The sequence below is a fragment of the Python bivittatus genome, unplaced genomic scaffold (genome assembly GCF_059951505.1).
Source record: "Python bivittatus isolate LINGU-HERP-01145 unplaced genomic scaffold, Pbiv_v1 ctg000690_np1212, whole genome shotgun sequence".
Lineage (NCBI taxonomy): Eukaryota > Metazoa > Chordata > Lepidosauria > Squamata > Pythonidae > Python > Python bivittatus.
The window spans coordinates 18493338-18509453 of NW_028277096.1; the positions used below are offsets into that span (position 1 = coordinate 18493338).

Here is a 16116-nt window from a genome sequence, read left to right on the forward strand (position 1 = left end):
CGAGGGAGGGATTGACGGGCGCGCGCCCGCCCCACGAGTCCGTATAGCGTGCGGAAGGACGAGTGAGGAAGAGCGAGAGGGGAGGAAGAGGAGGGCGGCCTGAGGGGTTTTCAGTTGGGTGCCCACGCCGCCCCCCCATTGAAAATTAGCCCTTATAATGGGAAATTAGCACTCAAATGGGTAGTTAGCACTTAAAATGAAATATTAGCGCTTAAAATGGACAATTAGCCGTTAAAATGCGCCTGTGTGGTAGATCTGTTTCTTAACCCTCAGAGACTTTTAAGACCTGTTGAAGTCCGCACATCTTAAGTTGCTGAGGTTGAGAAACACTGTTGTACGGGGCCGCACTCAGTCTGGTTTCCAACCCGCAGGAAGTGGATTCCTGCAACGCCTTCCATTAAATCCCCACAAAGCCCATCATGGCTCCTTTTAATGTGTTCCCGCAGGCATTTTTTACATCTTTCCGGGCACCGAGCTCAGCCAGCAGCTCCAAGAGCAGGCCGTGTCGCTTTATTATGGTACTGTAACCCATGAGTCCGGTTATTCGGAATGAAATTCCACAAGAGTTGCCAATCCTTCATAGAAGGGGCTTCTTGGTCCATTTCTTGCATTTGTCGAGCCTCCCCTTCTTGCATGCTTCTTCCTGTACCTTCCTCTCTTGGAGGAGGTACATTTTGCTGAAACACCGAGGTTCCCCCAGATCCCACTGTCTTTCCTCATTAGCAAAAGACCACTTCCAATCGCTATTGCATTCTGCCAACCAGTATTAAACGTGGGCGCTACGTGGATGCAACATTCACCCTTAGGAAGCCTTCCCTCGCCCACAGAAATCCCACTCATCCCCGTCCGGTCGGTCTCTCGAGAGAGTTGGTTCTGCCCGGAACGTTTGTGGCGACTGTGTGTTTTCCCCGGATCGCTTAAAGGAAAGAACAAGCAAGATGGCGGCTGCTACGGTCGGTCCACGTGGGGTGGCGAAAGTCCACGGCGCTGAATTGAAGGAAAGCGATAGTGGTAAGGTGGCGTGTGTGGTTGTAACCGATTATCCGGCTAGCGGAAGGCCGGGTGGGAAAGAGGGGGCGGCAGTTGTGAAGGAAGCGATGGGGTTTCTGCCCATAAATCGACGGAGGAAACAAATCCTCTCCTGAATTTACAACGGGAAGTGCAGGATGAAGGGGTCCCTGTGGGAGTGTCTGATCAACATTGCTTCCACCTCTGGTTAATCCTAAAAGGCAGAAGCTATCTACCATTTGGATATCTTCATTGTCAATTCTAAGACTGCTTGTTGTACCTTTGTCATTAGTCTGGCCATCTTTATATTGAATGTTAGCCCATTTTTTTTCGCTGTGCTCCTTGACATGTATTACTGGAGCTTGCGGATCCTTTGCAGTTTTGGCTATCACAGTAGTGTCATCCGCATAGCACAGGTTATTGATGTTTCTTCCTCCCATTTTAAAACCATGTTCATCTTCTTTCAATCCAACTTCCCTTAATATATATTCAGCGGATAGTTGAATAAATAAGGAGAGAGTATACAACCTTGTCTCACTTCTTTGCCAGCTTGGAGCCAGTCTGTTTCGCCATGTTCGGTCCAGACTGTGGCTTCCTGACCTGTATATAGGTTTTGCATGAGAACAATGAAACTACTGCAATCCAGAAACCAAAACTTTAACTATGCTATATGGCAACCCTCACTACCATTAAAACATCATTAACTTTCCAAAGCCACCCAGACTTCTTTTTTTTTATGGAAAAGCAGTTTTAATATGTTCTGCTCTTGAAAGTGTGCACACACCAAGAGATCATATCCATCACCCTGTAGCAAGAGAAAAGTTAATGGGGTTGCTCTCTCACAGTACGAAGGAGCTAGAGTTTCTATTTTCATTGATTACATTCATGCTGTTCAAATTTGCTCTCCCACTTTGCAGAAGTGGAAATCTATTTGGAGTCAAAGAGCTCTCAACTGTAATTAAAGCTTTTTTTAATGCTTTTAGCCACACTGTTATAAGACTTCAGGATGCATTTTTTATTTTGCCTAAATAGAGCAATATTAAATACTGGTGACTATGTCATTAGTATAACTCCAATGTAACTGAAGGTTTTTTATTTCCATTTGCTCTTAGACTGCATTTCTATACCACACTATTTGGCGATAGTCCCATAGAACTTGGCAGGCTTTATTTTTGAGTACATATATACAGATCTCTGCAAGTACTTCTGAGGGGTTTTGCTACCCCCATTAGCTATGTTACCTGGAGCGGATGTTTACATCTGTAACAGCTGGGGAGCATCAGATTACTTAACTGCTGATGCCAAAGTCTTCATGAAACTGTTGAGCAGTGACTTGAAGGAAAGAGTTGGCTCACAGATTATTGTGGGAGGTAGTGTGAAGGCATAAATGGTGTGCGAAACAAGCAACACAAATCTCTCTCTGGGTTAGTCAGAAGTAAAGTTTTATTGGAAGCGTTTGCAAAGGCTGGTGGGCTTCATTGCAAATAAGAAGCCACACCCACATACACACTCCGGCCTAATTATATACATTCCCGATCGCAAGTCCTTCCCCTTTTCCCCATTGGCTAAGGTACTCTGGGTGTACAGTCTTTCCGGCCGCTCTATGATTTCTTCCTGGTCCCTCCCACCTCATCCATTGCAAGTCTATGGTCATTTGCTCAAGGTTTCAGCTAATTGCATTATACTGATAAAGACTGCCCCAGGTTAAATTAGTTTTTATTTACATTGTCCCACACAAGGAGACAACTTCCTCTCCATCTACCACTATTTGATAACCATAACACTTAACACTACTTCCTTATCTCTCACACAGCTGCACTTTTAGCATGCTCAAGCTACTATTTCTTTGTCAGTAATAACGTATTTTATCCATCTCTCACAATGGTAACAAGAAAAAGGAAGAGATGTTCAAATGGCTAACCATACTAAAATTGGATAAACTCTTTGTCTTTTATGAAAGTGTTCTGAATGACGTGCTGCTTCATCAGTTTAATATTTGGACATGTTCTTTATGAACTGTTTTACTAAATCATATTTCTGATAATTTCTTGACTTTTGTATTTTCCATTTCTCTATATATAATTTAAAAGGTGCTCCATAACATGTTCATATCAATATTTCTCTACAACCAGGCTAGTTATATACATTTAAGACCAGTCATCCTTGACTTGCTTTCTTGCAATTGTGTGTCTTCCTTCACTCCCCTAATCATCAGTCAACATATTTAATGAGCCCATTTCTTTAGATTTATGGGAGTTGTGGTGCAATACAAATAGAGGATGTGAGGTCAGGGAAGACTGAAGATGTACATCATATCACATTCAAACACTTAACTTGCTCCAAACCAGGCAACAGTGTTTGGGGAACACCCAGTTTAGGCTAAAAATGTTTGTAACTAAAGCACCACATATGTGCACCTGTAAATAAAATATTCACATGTAATGATTTAGCAAATTATTTTAGAAAAATCCCTTAGATAAGGCAGAGAGCAGACTTAAATAAAGAACTTCTGTAATAGGGCTAGTGCATTCATTTGATTTAACTTGTCCTTCCATTATTGTTGTCAGTGGACTGAACATTTTATGAGAACTAGAACAGATTAAATTATCATGGTTAAGGTGATTAAAATAAAGTTGTATAGTAGCTGTAATATGGTCGTAATTATATTTTCTGTGTAGAGAAAGCACTGACAATTATAACGGAGGCTGCCTTTTATCAAATCAACTGCGTATATAGAAAGTATATACTGACTGTGCTATATCCTCATTTCAGCCCATCTTGTTTTTTGAAATATAGCACTAGATGTCAGTGTTGCAGTTTTAATTTTTTAGGTAAACCAAATCTTGCTGAAATGTCCCTGTGATGCCCTCAGTTAATAATTATTTCAGTGAATTATTGGCCTTAATTTGTTTTCCTTCATGACTCGTTCAGAGGAGAACTATGTTTTATTTTTATTTTATTTATTCTTATTTACAGGGCTTATAGGCCACTATTTATTCTTATTTACAGGGCTTATAGGCCACTACAGTCAGCTAACTTTGAATACAGTGTAGTACCTGGTATTAAGAACATATAAGTTCAGATCAAATTAAAATCAAACCACACATTATAATTACATACAACTGGGAGTTGTATTCAAAAAGTAGCAACTAATTCATCATCTGGAGAGATAATCATAACAACTAAGCCCCCTGGTTTGGTGAAACAATTTTCTAAAACCCAGGAGAAAGAGAGCTGTTTCAAAGTCAAGGGAGTGGGAACTGAAAAGGCATACTTCTGTGCCCCTGAAGATGACAATCAGGGTGACATGTAGACAGCCTGATCTACTAAATCTTATTAGGTAGGCAGATGTTACTGGAGGAAGGTGGTCTCACAGGTCCTGAATCATGAAAGGCATTCAAGGTGACAAGCAGCACCTTGAACTGCACCCAGAAGCCACCTGGGAACCAGCGCAGCTCTCAAATTAAAGGAGTTACATGTGCTTCAAGGTGTACCCATAACTCTTTAAACTGCTGCATTCTGACCCAGCTGTGACTTTCGAATACTCTTCAAGGGCAGCCTCACGTAGAGCATGTTGTAGTAGTCCAATTGAGAGATGACTGAGCCATAGTGACAGTGAATCACACCTCCTGTTCCAGAAAGGCTCACAATTTATGTGCAAGACCATGCTGTGCAAAAGTCCTCTTGACTGCAGCTACCAACTGCTCCTTGAGCAGGAACTTTGAGTTGACCCCTCCCCCCCCAGATTGCAAACCATCTCCGTTCGAGGGAGTTCAAAGTTAACAATGGAATTTCACAGGCATTAGTAAGCCTTTGAACCCAAAGCTGCTCTATCTTGTTTGAGTTCATTTTCAGCCTATTCTTTCCAATCCAGATCACCTTCGAGCACTTCAGCAGCATCACTTATTCAGCCAGAGGTCAAGATGTAAAGTTGGATATTATCAATGTACTGATGAAACCTTACCTCATGCTGATGAATGATCTCGCTCAGCAGTTTCATGTAGGTGGTAAATAGGAGTGGGAAGAGCACTGAGTCCTGTGGCACTCTACAGTTGTGGGACCTAGGGCTCAATCTCTCCACCCTGAACAACTGAAACCATATTTTCAAGGAGGAGGAGTACTATTGCAAGACAGTGCCCTCCGCTCCTAACCATTGGACAGTTCAGAAAGATATAATGATTAATGGTATCAAAAGCCACTGAGAGATCAAGCAGAGCTAGGAGGACTGCGCTACCCCCATCTTGGTCCTGCCAGAAATCATCTTTGTTGTGCAAAATACACGTTCCCATCATTTCCTTGAAATGATACTAGCTCCCCTTGTTATTGTGGGCTATTAGCTAAAGCAAATGACAGATATTTGAATTCAATCAATTTACACAAATGTAGATAAAATTTTTCTTGCTTATGGATATGATGCAAGTGACAAGGATATGCCGTTTCTTTTAGGATCTGAGTGGAGCTCAGGGGTTCCAGAAGATAGCTTCTCAAGTGACGATGAAGCGCAGGATGATGAAGTTGATGATAAACCTAAGACTCCAAATACCAGAGTTAAAGATGCAGCAGAATCCAGAGGTGCAGGAAACGCTGGATGGGCTGAAGCCATGGCCAAAGTGCTTAATAAAAAGGTTTCTGATGATAAGCCCATGATCCTGTTGAAAAACAAGGAGCGGGATGTAGAACAAAAAAAAGAAAAACAAGAGAGGTTGGAGAAGAGGAAACAGGTATGGAAAGCAGTGGAATATCACCATCAGTATTCAAGAGATGTGCAGAGGTTGAGATGCCACAAAACCCTAATTTTGGTTTAATTTATCATTAGAGTTTCTTGGATAGATGGGTGGCCAAATAGGATTAATAAATAAATATAATCTCTTGTTAAATGTATAAAATTAATATTTTAATTCTATTTTTATGTTACAAAATTTAGAGGCCACCTACCTCCAGGTGGTCCTGGGTGGTGTACACTTCCAATAGTATATACAGTCCACCTTCTCTTAAACTCTGGGAACAAAGAGATGCAGAGGATACATTATGTCATGCCCCCAGGTATAGGGTTTTACATGACTTCTACCTCCCTCTTCCTTGGGGAGGGCATTTTTCACAGTGGGTATCCTGTGTGACCTTTTTCAGTTACTCTGACAATCAGGAGGCAGGTAATATGTGAAATATAATTTTTAAAAACAGTGAACAATAAAATAAAAGGAAAAATCATGCCCAGCCAGAGAAAATAAATGCATTACCCTCCGCCCCCCAAAAAAACTGACAAGGGCTCAACAAGGCCTGGAGAACATCCAGGTTTTCAAAGATACCATATCATGTCCAGAAGGTATGTGAATCTAATCTTTGTCTTGCCCTGTGGTTTAGAAAAGAGCCTTCTCATGGCTTGTCCCCAGTGAGACATTCTCAAATCAGGATTCAAAGACTACTAGTAGTAATGTTGTGGCTGTAGTTACATTTCTGAATGGTTATATTTTAGGAAGAAAATTGGACACCTCATCCTAAAATGTTGGGCATCCTTCTGGCTATATTGTAGAACCTTGAGGAGTTTTTGTTTTTGTTTTATCCTATCAGCATTAAACAGTACTTTAGGGAATTTACAAACTTGTTTCATAATTAACAGCAGACATCTAGTAAGCCATATTCCTATCCTTCTAAGCCTTAAAATTTTTCCTCTCTTGTTAATAACAGCATAATGACTGGAGCTACTAGTTGCTGAATAACTTATATACAGGACATATAGACAGTGTAAATTATTAATCATCCAAGGAAGTCAGCATACTTTGTAACTTCTTAAGTTTTCTAACTCCCTAAAGAGTCTGTGTCCTTGAACAGTGTTAATGCCATTCCATTCTAATAAATGTGAAAAATCTAAAGCATCTGTCTCTAACTCTGTAACAGCTGTTACTTTATATCAGAAAACGTAATGGGGTTTGTTTTTATGGTCAAAATTGATGAATTATTACTTATTTCCTTCTCATACCAATATTGTCTCAAAGTTGTTATTGTTGTTCGGTCGTTAAGTCATGTCCGAGTCTTCGTGACCCCATGAACCATATCACACCAGGCCTTCTGTCCTTCACTGCCTCCCTGAGTTTGCTCAGTTTCATGCTCATTGCTTCAGTGATGCCATCTAACCATCTCATCTTCTGCTGTCCTCTTCTCCTTTTGCCTTCAATCTTTCCCAGCATCAGGGTCTTTTCCAAAGAGCCCTCTCTTCGCATTAGGTGACCAAAGTATCTGAGCTTGAGCTTCAGTATCAATCCTTCCAATGAGCAATCAGGGTTGATTTCCTTTAAGGCTTAGCTGTTTTTAGTGGAGATACTCTACCCATTAGCAGAGATAGGAAGCCTAAATTAAATTAATATTGTTTAAAATAAATTGGAGAATGTCCACTCTTACAAACTACAAAAGAGTTCATTGTCTCAAAATGAATAGTCCCCTCATGTTGGCTTTGTAACTACAAACAAGTAATCTGCATGTTAGCAATGAAGCTACCTGTTCTCTTAATGTAAATGCACACTTACATTAAAATGATGTAATTGTAACAAATAAGTACAGATGCAGCATGTAGAGGCTTGATAAATATTCTTTCTAGAAAAGGTTAGCATCTTTTTATTTCAAAAAAACCTAAGCTCATTCAAAATTATATATCCTGAGATCAATCATAGAAATTACAGAGGGTTTTAAAATACACATATTTAGTTTAATGTTTCAGCTTCAACCTTTTCTTAATAATGGAGTTTAGGTAACTGTAACCTTTCAGAATATTTTGAATACAACCCTAATTAAATTCTAAGACTCTGGATATGAGAACACTTAAAAACCCCTTCAAGGACCATCTTGAGACCAAAGTAGACAATACAACAAATTGTATTGTCTATTGGGGGTGGGGGTTAGCGTACTATGATACAAGAAGTGCCTTATCACGTGGCAGTGTCTAGCCAACTTTGACCAGTCCCAAAAGAATGAAAGAGGTTTGGATTTGGCTATTACTTGGATGGGAGACAACTAGAAGAGCCCAGGAGTGTAAATTGGGAAGTGAATAAAACATTCTGGAAGAAGGAGCAAACCACTTCTGTACTGTTGCCAAAAAAACCTCCATGGAAATGGTCAGGATTTCCCCAGGAGTCTCAAACTAGATTTGAAGGAAATTTAACTGCAAGAAAGCAAGTTTATCCTTCCTGCACTGTAATCCTAATGAAAAAGTTTTCTCTGCCCCTTCCCCAAAGTTGCTGTTTGGTCTGGAAGAGTGATTACCAGTCATCCTATAATGACAGTGCTCTTCCTGTAGCAGATAATAGCTTGGACGGCATTTTTACTTCAACCATTTAGCTAGGAAGGGTCGATTCTTCCTCCAATCCTTTCTATTAAATGACTGATTTCTCCCCCTTATTTATAACACAGCTGAATAAAAAGTGGGAGTGGGAAATGATGTGCCGAGTGAAGCCAGACGTTACCAAAGACAGAGAAGTTGAGAGAAACCTTCAGAGAATTGCCACAAGGTAAAAGTGAGTGTTTGGGCTTTGGAAAGCAAATCTAATAGCGTGCCAGGGTGATTTGCTTCTGATCAAATACAATTCTTAAGTGACTCAAGTGAGTCAAATGATTTATATGTAGTTCTGTCTCATGAAATATCAGTTTCAGCAAAAGATTTCGGAAGTCTTATAAAAAACATAATGGTTTAGATGTAATGTATTAAGTTGTGTAATTTGGCTGGATTTCCTTGACTTTTGAATAAGCTTGCTAATTGAAAAAAAAATATTTCTGATATCCTGACCCTAATTATTTTTCCTTGTTGAATGTCTTCGCTGTGTCCAATGGGCTGTAAATCTTCAGTCCCTCTAAGAAAATTGTTTCTTTCATTAAACTTAGCCTGGCTAATGATTTCTTTTAATTTCCAGGGGCGTGGTTCAGTTATTCAATGCAGTCCGGAAGCACCAAACTAATGTGGATGAGAAGATGAAAGAAGCAGGCAGTTCTGAGAGGAAACGAGCTAAATTGATCTCCTCTGTTTCCAAAAGAGACTTTATCAGCGTCCTGCGAGGAATGGATGGAAAAGAAACGGAGCAAAGTGCTGCTAGAAAGTCATCAAAGAGCCACCAGGTACACATTACTCCTTGGAGCAATTTTTCGGTATGATTAAGGCAACTGTTCAGCTTGAACATTTTGGCCTCAAATGAGATTGGGCTGGAGTTTTATCATATGTACTAATTCTCACACCTGAGTAGCTCCAAGTCTCTTTAGGCAGCAGGCAGGTGCAAAGAAAAATATACATAAAATGGACACTAATGGATATTGGTCTCTCAAAAACAAAATAGTGGTCAGTTATACTAGGAGTGTTCTGAACTGTATCCAAGGTGGCAGATGTAAATGCATTAGCATTATCTTATTGAAGAAGTTGAAAAATTCTGTAGGTTTTTTTATATGTGAAATTCAAGCTAGACCTGGGAGGGTTTTTTTTTTCTCTCAATATGAGGCAGTATGTTGACTAATGGTTTCAAAGCCCCATGAACAGCTGTCCAAGACTATTAGCTGATATATCAAATAACCCTTAGAGAAGAGGTGTCTGTTGTTTTGGCTAGACTTACTTTGCAGAAAGAGAATGCTTCTTCAGCAGACATGTTTCCAAATGGCATAGTTTTGCATGAGAAATATTGGATAGCAATGGAAAAAAAGACATTTGCAATGGAAAAAAGCAGTGGAAAAAAGAAAAATGATCCTTGCTAGGGGTGGTACGATGTTTCAAATGCAAAATATCCTGTCTTAAACTAGATGTAATAAAGATTCCCAGATTAATAAAGATTCCGGAGACTGATAGGGAGATAGCCAGCTGCGAGCTTTCCCATTACCAGTGAAGAGATCCACCTTTGCTGGATCGCGGAAAGGTTGTTGGAAAGAAAAACAAGAACGTTCTGCCCTCATGTACACAGGGATATAGTAGTTCTGAAGGGAAATCATTCAGTTGCTAGAAACCACCCAAGAGGATAGGGTTCTGTGGAGTGGGAATTCTGCTACCCGTGGGCTGGATCCATGCTCCTCTTGGCTCCTTGGTCAGCTAGAAGAAATGCAAATACCTGGATATGAAAGGTGGTAAAGGCCTCTTTGAGGAGGGTAAGTTAATGCCAGCCTTGAAGGAGATAATGGCTTGCCCTCCCTTGAAGATGCTGTCTCTCGATCCAGGCATACAGGATAACTGCCGTCCTGTCTCCAGCCTTCCATTTCAGTTATCATATGCTCAACTTTCCCCTACTTTCCATCTCCAAATTCTCAGGACAAATCGAAATCTGAAGACGGTCCAGCATGGAGTATATTGCGAGATGATTACATGATGGGAGCCTCAATGAAGGACTGGGATAAAGAAAGTGAGGAGGAGAACAATGCTGGAGAAGACAGTGGTATCAAGCAGGAGAGTGGAAGTGATTCAGATCGATAATATTCAGAGTAGTTCGCAAATCCAAGGGAATTTTTGATACTATGTAGGGATTTGGGTTTAAAGAAGGATGCCTTTTGTACAACAAAGACCACTTTGAAGAACATGGAAGTCCACTGGAATTGGGCGGCCAATAACTTTAAATAAATAATAATAATCTTAACAATGCATTGGTTAACAGTCCTGTGGTTCTTTAGCAGTATTTCATCAGCTCAGCCAGTCCAAATTCCACTGCATAGTCATGAACATTTGTAAGCCACCTAAAGCCAGAAACTGGAGTGGGCTGCACGTATGCCTGTCTGTTGTATCTTTGCAGTCAAGAAAGGAAGATGGTTTTGTAGTGGAAACTAGATAAACTTCCCCATCAGGCACCCATCATTAGATCAATCATTTTTACACTCCAGGTGTATTTGAGGCTTGAGAGATTCAGCTTTACCAGGTTGATAGACCAGACAGGAAATCAGATGAGCTCATTCTATTTTAGTGTAAGGCTACCTTAACAGAATCTTGCAAGTTTGAAAGTACAAATCTCCTGACATCTCCTTTATACCCAAGAAACTAGGGAGAGTCCCTTCTGAGCATCTTGCCCTGCCAACTATTTTATTTATTTATTTATATGTCACGGTTATATCCAACTGCTGGCTATGCTCTTTTATGTGACCGCCCTAGGCAGCATCTATTTGCCCTGTCCCCCAAGTTCTTTCCCACATACCATTACACAGATGTAACAGCTGAAATTATATATTGTTTTTATGGAAGCCCTATGCCTGAGGTTATAAGAAGGTTTTGATCTGGGATTAGTCTGTAACAGCTCAATCACACATGCCTGGCACCAGTTAAAAGCAAAGAATTGCATGTACTTCAGTTAGGACAATGAGGCAAGAGGTTTTTTTTTTTTATATTACAAACAGGTCAAATAGACAGCTTCTGTAATGGGAGAAGACGTAGATTTATTTGGTTCCCTTATCTGTAAAAGCAGCCATTAAGTTCTAATTTTCATTAGGTCTATATTTGCCTCAAATCTGAAACACCTAGGGAGAAAACTTTCATTTGGTTTCAGTGGAAACTGCAGTTTTGAGGAAACATGCAGATTTGTGGATGAAATTCCATGGTTCCTGCTTACTCATTCCATGGTCTTAAGCAGCTATTTGGCATTTCAGAAGAGAAGAAAAACGGTATAATTATAAGAAAAAAATTGAAAGTCACGTTATATATTTTTTCTCTCATTTTCTACATATACGTATATACGTATAATTTGAAGGAATAATATATTGCTATGTTACCAGCAATAATTGCTATTGCTGAATTTTGTGTATTTATTTTTTTAAATAGTCTGTCCATAAAGGTAAAATCTGGCTTGTTAGTTCCCATAGTATAGTTAATACTTCCCTCAAGTTATGTCAAGCTAATATGGAAGTAGATGTGGCCTTTCAAGTTTCAGTCCTATATTGTTACCATATGAATTAATATCTATAGGCACAGCATAATGTAGAAATGGGAAAAATATTTTCAAGCATTTGCTGTTCTTAATGCAAAAATCAAATCTTAATCAAACAGCTGCAAGGAACTGGGCCCTGGTTGAGTCTTCTATCAAAAACTGAGCAGAGGAAGAAACCCAAAATAATTTGAGACAGGCTTCCAGAACCCTCTTGACCAAGGAAAACTGGTTGCTCTAGGACATTCCTTCCCAAACTTCAACTTCTCACCATCCTCCCCTGCTGCTGGGGGAATGTTGGTAGCTGAAGTCTGGATATCTGGAGGGCATCATGCTGAGTGTGGCTTGCACTAAAGAGCTTAGTCCTGTTTTGATAAGAACAATGATATAAAAACAATGTATTTACAAATCAGTTGTTTAAAGTCAAAATAATACATACAATTACAGAGATTTTGGTGGCCTTTTTTTAAGGGGAGATACAGTAGTGCAGAGCAGCTAGACTCACATCTTACTCCTGAGTACACAATCAGTTTTTAGGATTTTTTTCCTATTTTGGGGTAGGATGTCTGTCTGTTAACCTAATTTAAATTTGAATGACTATTTCCTGCCTCAGAATGTTGGAAAACCAACTTTTCAGAAGAGGTTCTGCTGACGGAAGAAATATTTCCATTTGTATTGATTTTTTAAAAACTTTAAACTCCTAATGCCATGTTGCAATGTCTTCCATAACTTTCCTTCATGTTCTAAAACAATGTTTTCTTTTGTTAGTCCTGAATATAGTGTTGCAGAATTTTCAGTGGGTGGCCCAAATCCTGCTGTTGTATGTGTTTGAGAGAGAGAAAGAGAACCGATTTATTCTGAACAAGTAAACATTTTAGAGAGGTTTGCTTTGACCTCACTTAGATAACAATTAATTCATCTTAATTTTGGCAAACCTTAGTGGTATGCCAAATGTTTTGAACTCAAAATGGTTTCACCTGCCCACTCTGTTCTGAATTCAAAACAATTGTTTTGAGCTTGAAAACAGGTGGTTCCAACTTTATTGGAAATGATCCAATGATGTTTTGACCATTCAGCAAGGCAAAATTCCTGATTTGAACACTGTTGAGAGAATTGGTTTATGAGCCAGCCAAGATTTCACTAGAGCAGAAACCAGTAGATGCTAACAACTAGATGGAATTTGGTATCTGCTCCAGAAATTGTAGCAGACAACCATGATTTCAAGTCTATGTCAGCAAAGTACCTTGAGCAACTTACTTTCCCTAAATACCCCAGAATGTTTATACTCCCTTGATTTTTAGAGGTAGTGGAAGGCAGATTTACAACATTCTCTAGCCCTTCTCCTTGTGGCTCAGGTGTCATTGAAACCTTGGACCACACCCTGCTTTATTGTTCCTTTCATAAGGGTAATCTGCCAGTATAGAATTGGTCTTGATTAGGAATATTCCCAGGTACTCTAATGAATTTTGTTAGAGATCATATGGTCGACCAAGACTCAAACAATACACTCTCAATTTGCAAAGCTTTGCTACTCCACCCCTAACTTTAGGTGCCAGCATCTACTGTATAGCTGTGTAGATTATGGTTGTGCTTGATGCTGGATATTAAAGTCTGTAGCTCACAGTGACTTTTATTGTGAATGCTATTGTAAATTACAACTGCTGTTTACAATGACTGTAATAAAGTTTTATTAACCTTTTACACCCTGCTATAAATTTTTTACACCCTGCTAGTGAATTCAATACCTGATCATTTCTGAGCTAGACGAAAAGCTACTGATCCCCAGAGCACCCAAAGTTTATGGTTGGGTAAACCCCGGAGGACTCCCTGTATCAGGCAAATTTAGAAGACAGGATTCACTTAGGTTAATCCTCCCTCTTGGATTCCAGCCTAGAGGTGAGAGTCTAGAGTGGCATGGCAAAAACAGGCTGTTCTAGATCCTTTCCTGTTTTTCTCTTCAATCCTGTGGGTGAACTGGGCACAAAGAGGGCATGGGGATGGTTAGGTTGGGGGCACGTTCACAAAATGGCTGCCGTGGTTGAAGTTTGTCCATGCAGGAAGGTAAATGAATGCAGAGATATTTCCTGGTGCACCATCTAGCCCCAAAATTTCTCTGGAGGCCACCCACATAGTTGAATTCCTCCTGCCCACACCTGCTTTCCAATAAAGTACTAGATTGCAGCTATTCAGATGATGTCCCAGGTTTATAAGAAGTAGACCATTGGTTTTGCAACCCTGCCATAAAGTCTAAGTCTCTTGTGCCAAATACCTGCATCTATGCTGACAACTGGCATATTCGGGGAACAGATCAGAGGATGGAAGAGAGGATCTAGACGTCTTCCAACATGCACAGGACCAAAGAGCTACAAAATACTCATACCTTGGGCGTATTCTGCTTCTGATTTGGGTTACCTTGACTTTTCTATTTTTTGGATCTCCTCTGACCAAACCAATGCTTTCTTGTTTATATTATTTGACTAGGCTAATATTCTGCTACGATCATGTCTGACTGAACAGCTTACAGGTCTCCAAAACAATAGCTAAATTAAAAACTAAGCATAAGAGCATAAAGCTCACAATATAAGAAACAAGTACCAAGGAACAACAGAAACATAACCACCGTTCAGGAGAAACTAAGACGATCCCATTGGCTGCTGAAGGCCTGCTAAAACAGCCAGCTCGTAATTGTTTTAGAAAAGATGAGCAGACTCAGAGGCTGCATGATACCAAGGAGAAGGCTTTTCAAGAGATGACACACCATAGCGGATGAGACTCAGAAGGGAGCCTTCTCCTCCAGGTCTCAAAGGATAGAGAAGGCAATCTTGCAGATATCTAAATCCAAAGACACCAACGTATCTGACTCCTGCTGGTCTCCAGTCAAAACTTTTGTTCTGCCTCTTACTGGCTTAATCTTCTATCCAATATCCAGCCGTTCTGTAACTAGATCTCTTCCCTTTGATCCATGTGATTACTTTCAGTGTCCGAGTCCCAGGTCTGACAGACTGGCATTCACTTCCCCAGTTATTTAACTGGCAAGTAATTGGTTAAAGAGCCAAACAGATTAGCACCCATGCATTCCTGGAAAATTCTCTACCTTTCATACAGTATTCATGTGTTTTTCGAAAACATTTCTGAGTATCTTTACCATTTACAATAAATAATCTCTGAACAGAAGGGATTGGATTCAAAGTTTTATATGTCCATTGCTGGTTTTGTCATTGTTCTGTTTTCAGACTGGAGTTTTTGAAAAGAAAAACATTTTAAAGCAAAAAATTTGAATGTCTCAACTTATACCTGTTGTTCTGTAGTGCATCAAGCCTTCCTTGATGTTCCCATCAGTTTCACTTTAGGTAAGCCTAAACTTGCCACTTTTTCTAAGTTTCAAGGAATGTACCTTATTTAGGATTACAATTTAGTGTTTCTTTTTAAATTAATAAGCAACTACTTTTGTTCTTCTCTTTCTTTCTTTTTGGCCTTGGAGCAATGAACACAAAAGGAATTTTAATTTAAACTGCTATCTCCATAAAGTGTCTGAAATGGGATTGCTATCCAGTTCTGCTGTTTTCTTTTAATGCTGCATTTCAAAAATTATGAATGAATTATGGGATTTTTTAATGGCATAATATTTTGACTAAGTTACTCAGAAGCACCACTGAAATCAGTGAGACAGTTCATTGTGACTAACTGAAGTCCCATTAATTTCAATAAAATTTAGTTGTACAACTAACTTACTCTGAATTCTATTAATGAAGTCCAAAAATAACTTACTTAGGAAAGCAGACTAGACATAGATCAATCACTGGTAGTCCTCACTTAGCGACCACAATTGAGACTGGCAACTCTGCTGTTAAGCACCGCAGTCGCTAAGCAGAAAATCACATGACTGTGACAGGCTTATGATCCCACTTCCCCTTCAGTTGTTAAGCAAAATATTATGTGACCGCAATTTATGATTTTACTTCCACCTTCTCTATTAACTCTGCTTGTTGCAAGCCTTTTGTGAAACACACAAATAGTGATCATGTGACCACAGGATGCTGCAATGGTCATAAATGTGAGGATTGGTCACAAGGCTTTTTTTTTAACACCATAACTTTGAACGGTTGCGAAACAAAGCATTTGGTAAGCAAGGACTACCTGTACTTGCCCAAAGGGGTCAACCCAGTCACACTCAGGGTTAAACTAGCTCTACCCAGTCAGTTATGGCATGGGAACTCTTAAATCAGTCTATAAATGTCTGGGCTGT

At 39.7% G+C, this 16116-nt stretch overlaps 1 protein-coding gene across 1 annotated transcript; it reads left to right on the forward strand.

The window, feature by feature from the left end:
- The first annotated feature begins 14 nt into the window (after positions 1-14).
- On the forward strand, positions 15-13565 carry RRP15 (ribosomal RNA processing 15 homolog). Its single transcript, XM_007438794.4, has 5 exons — positions 15-1011; positions 5455-5729; positions 8410-8507; positions 8907-9108; positions 10277-13565. The coding sequence occupies exons 1-5, from the start codon at positions 939-941 to the stop codon at positions 10436-10438; spliced, it is 810 nt and encodes a 269-aa protein (XP_007438856.1). The 5' UTR covers positions 15-938; the 3' UTR covers positions 10439-13565.
- Positions 13566-16116: the final 2551 nt, after the last annotated feature.

What these genes read in the sequence shown, in the direction of transcription:
- RRP15 (XM_007438794.4), top strand. Translation starts at nt 939, where the DNA reads ATGGCGGCTGCTACGGTCGGTCCACGTGGGGTGGCGAAAGTCCACGGC. An exon ending in GGTTGGAGAAGAGGAAACAG is followed by an intron (nt 5,730 to 8,409) that starts GTATGGAAAGCA and finishes TTTATAACACAG; the next exon opens with CTGAATAAAAAGTGGGAGTG. An exon ending in CTTCAGAGAATTGCCACAAG is followed by an intron (nt 8,508 to 8,906) that starts GTAAAAGTGAGT and finishes TTTAATTTCCAG; the next exon opens with GGGCGTGGTTCAGTTATTCA.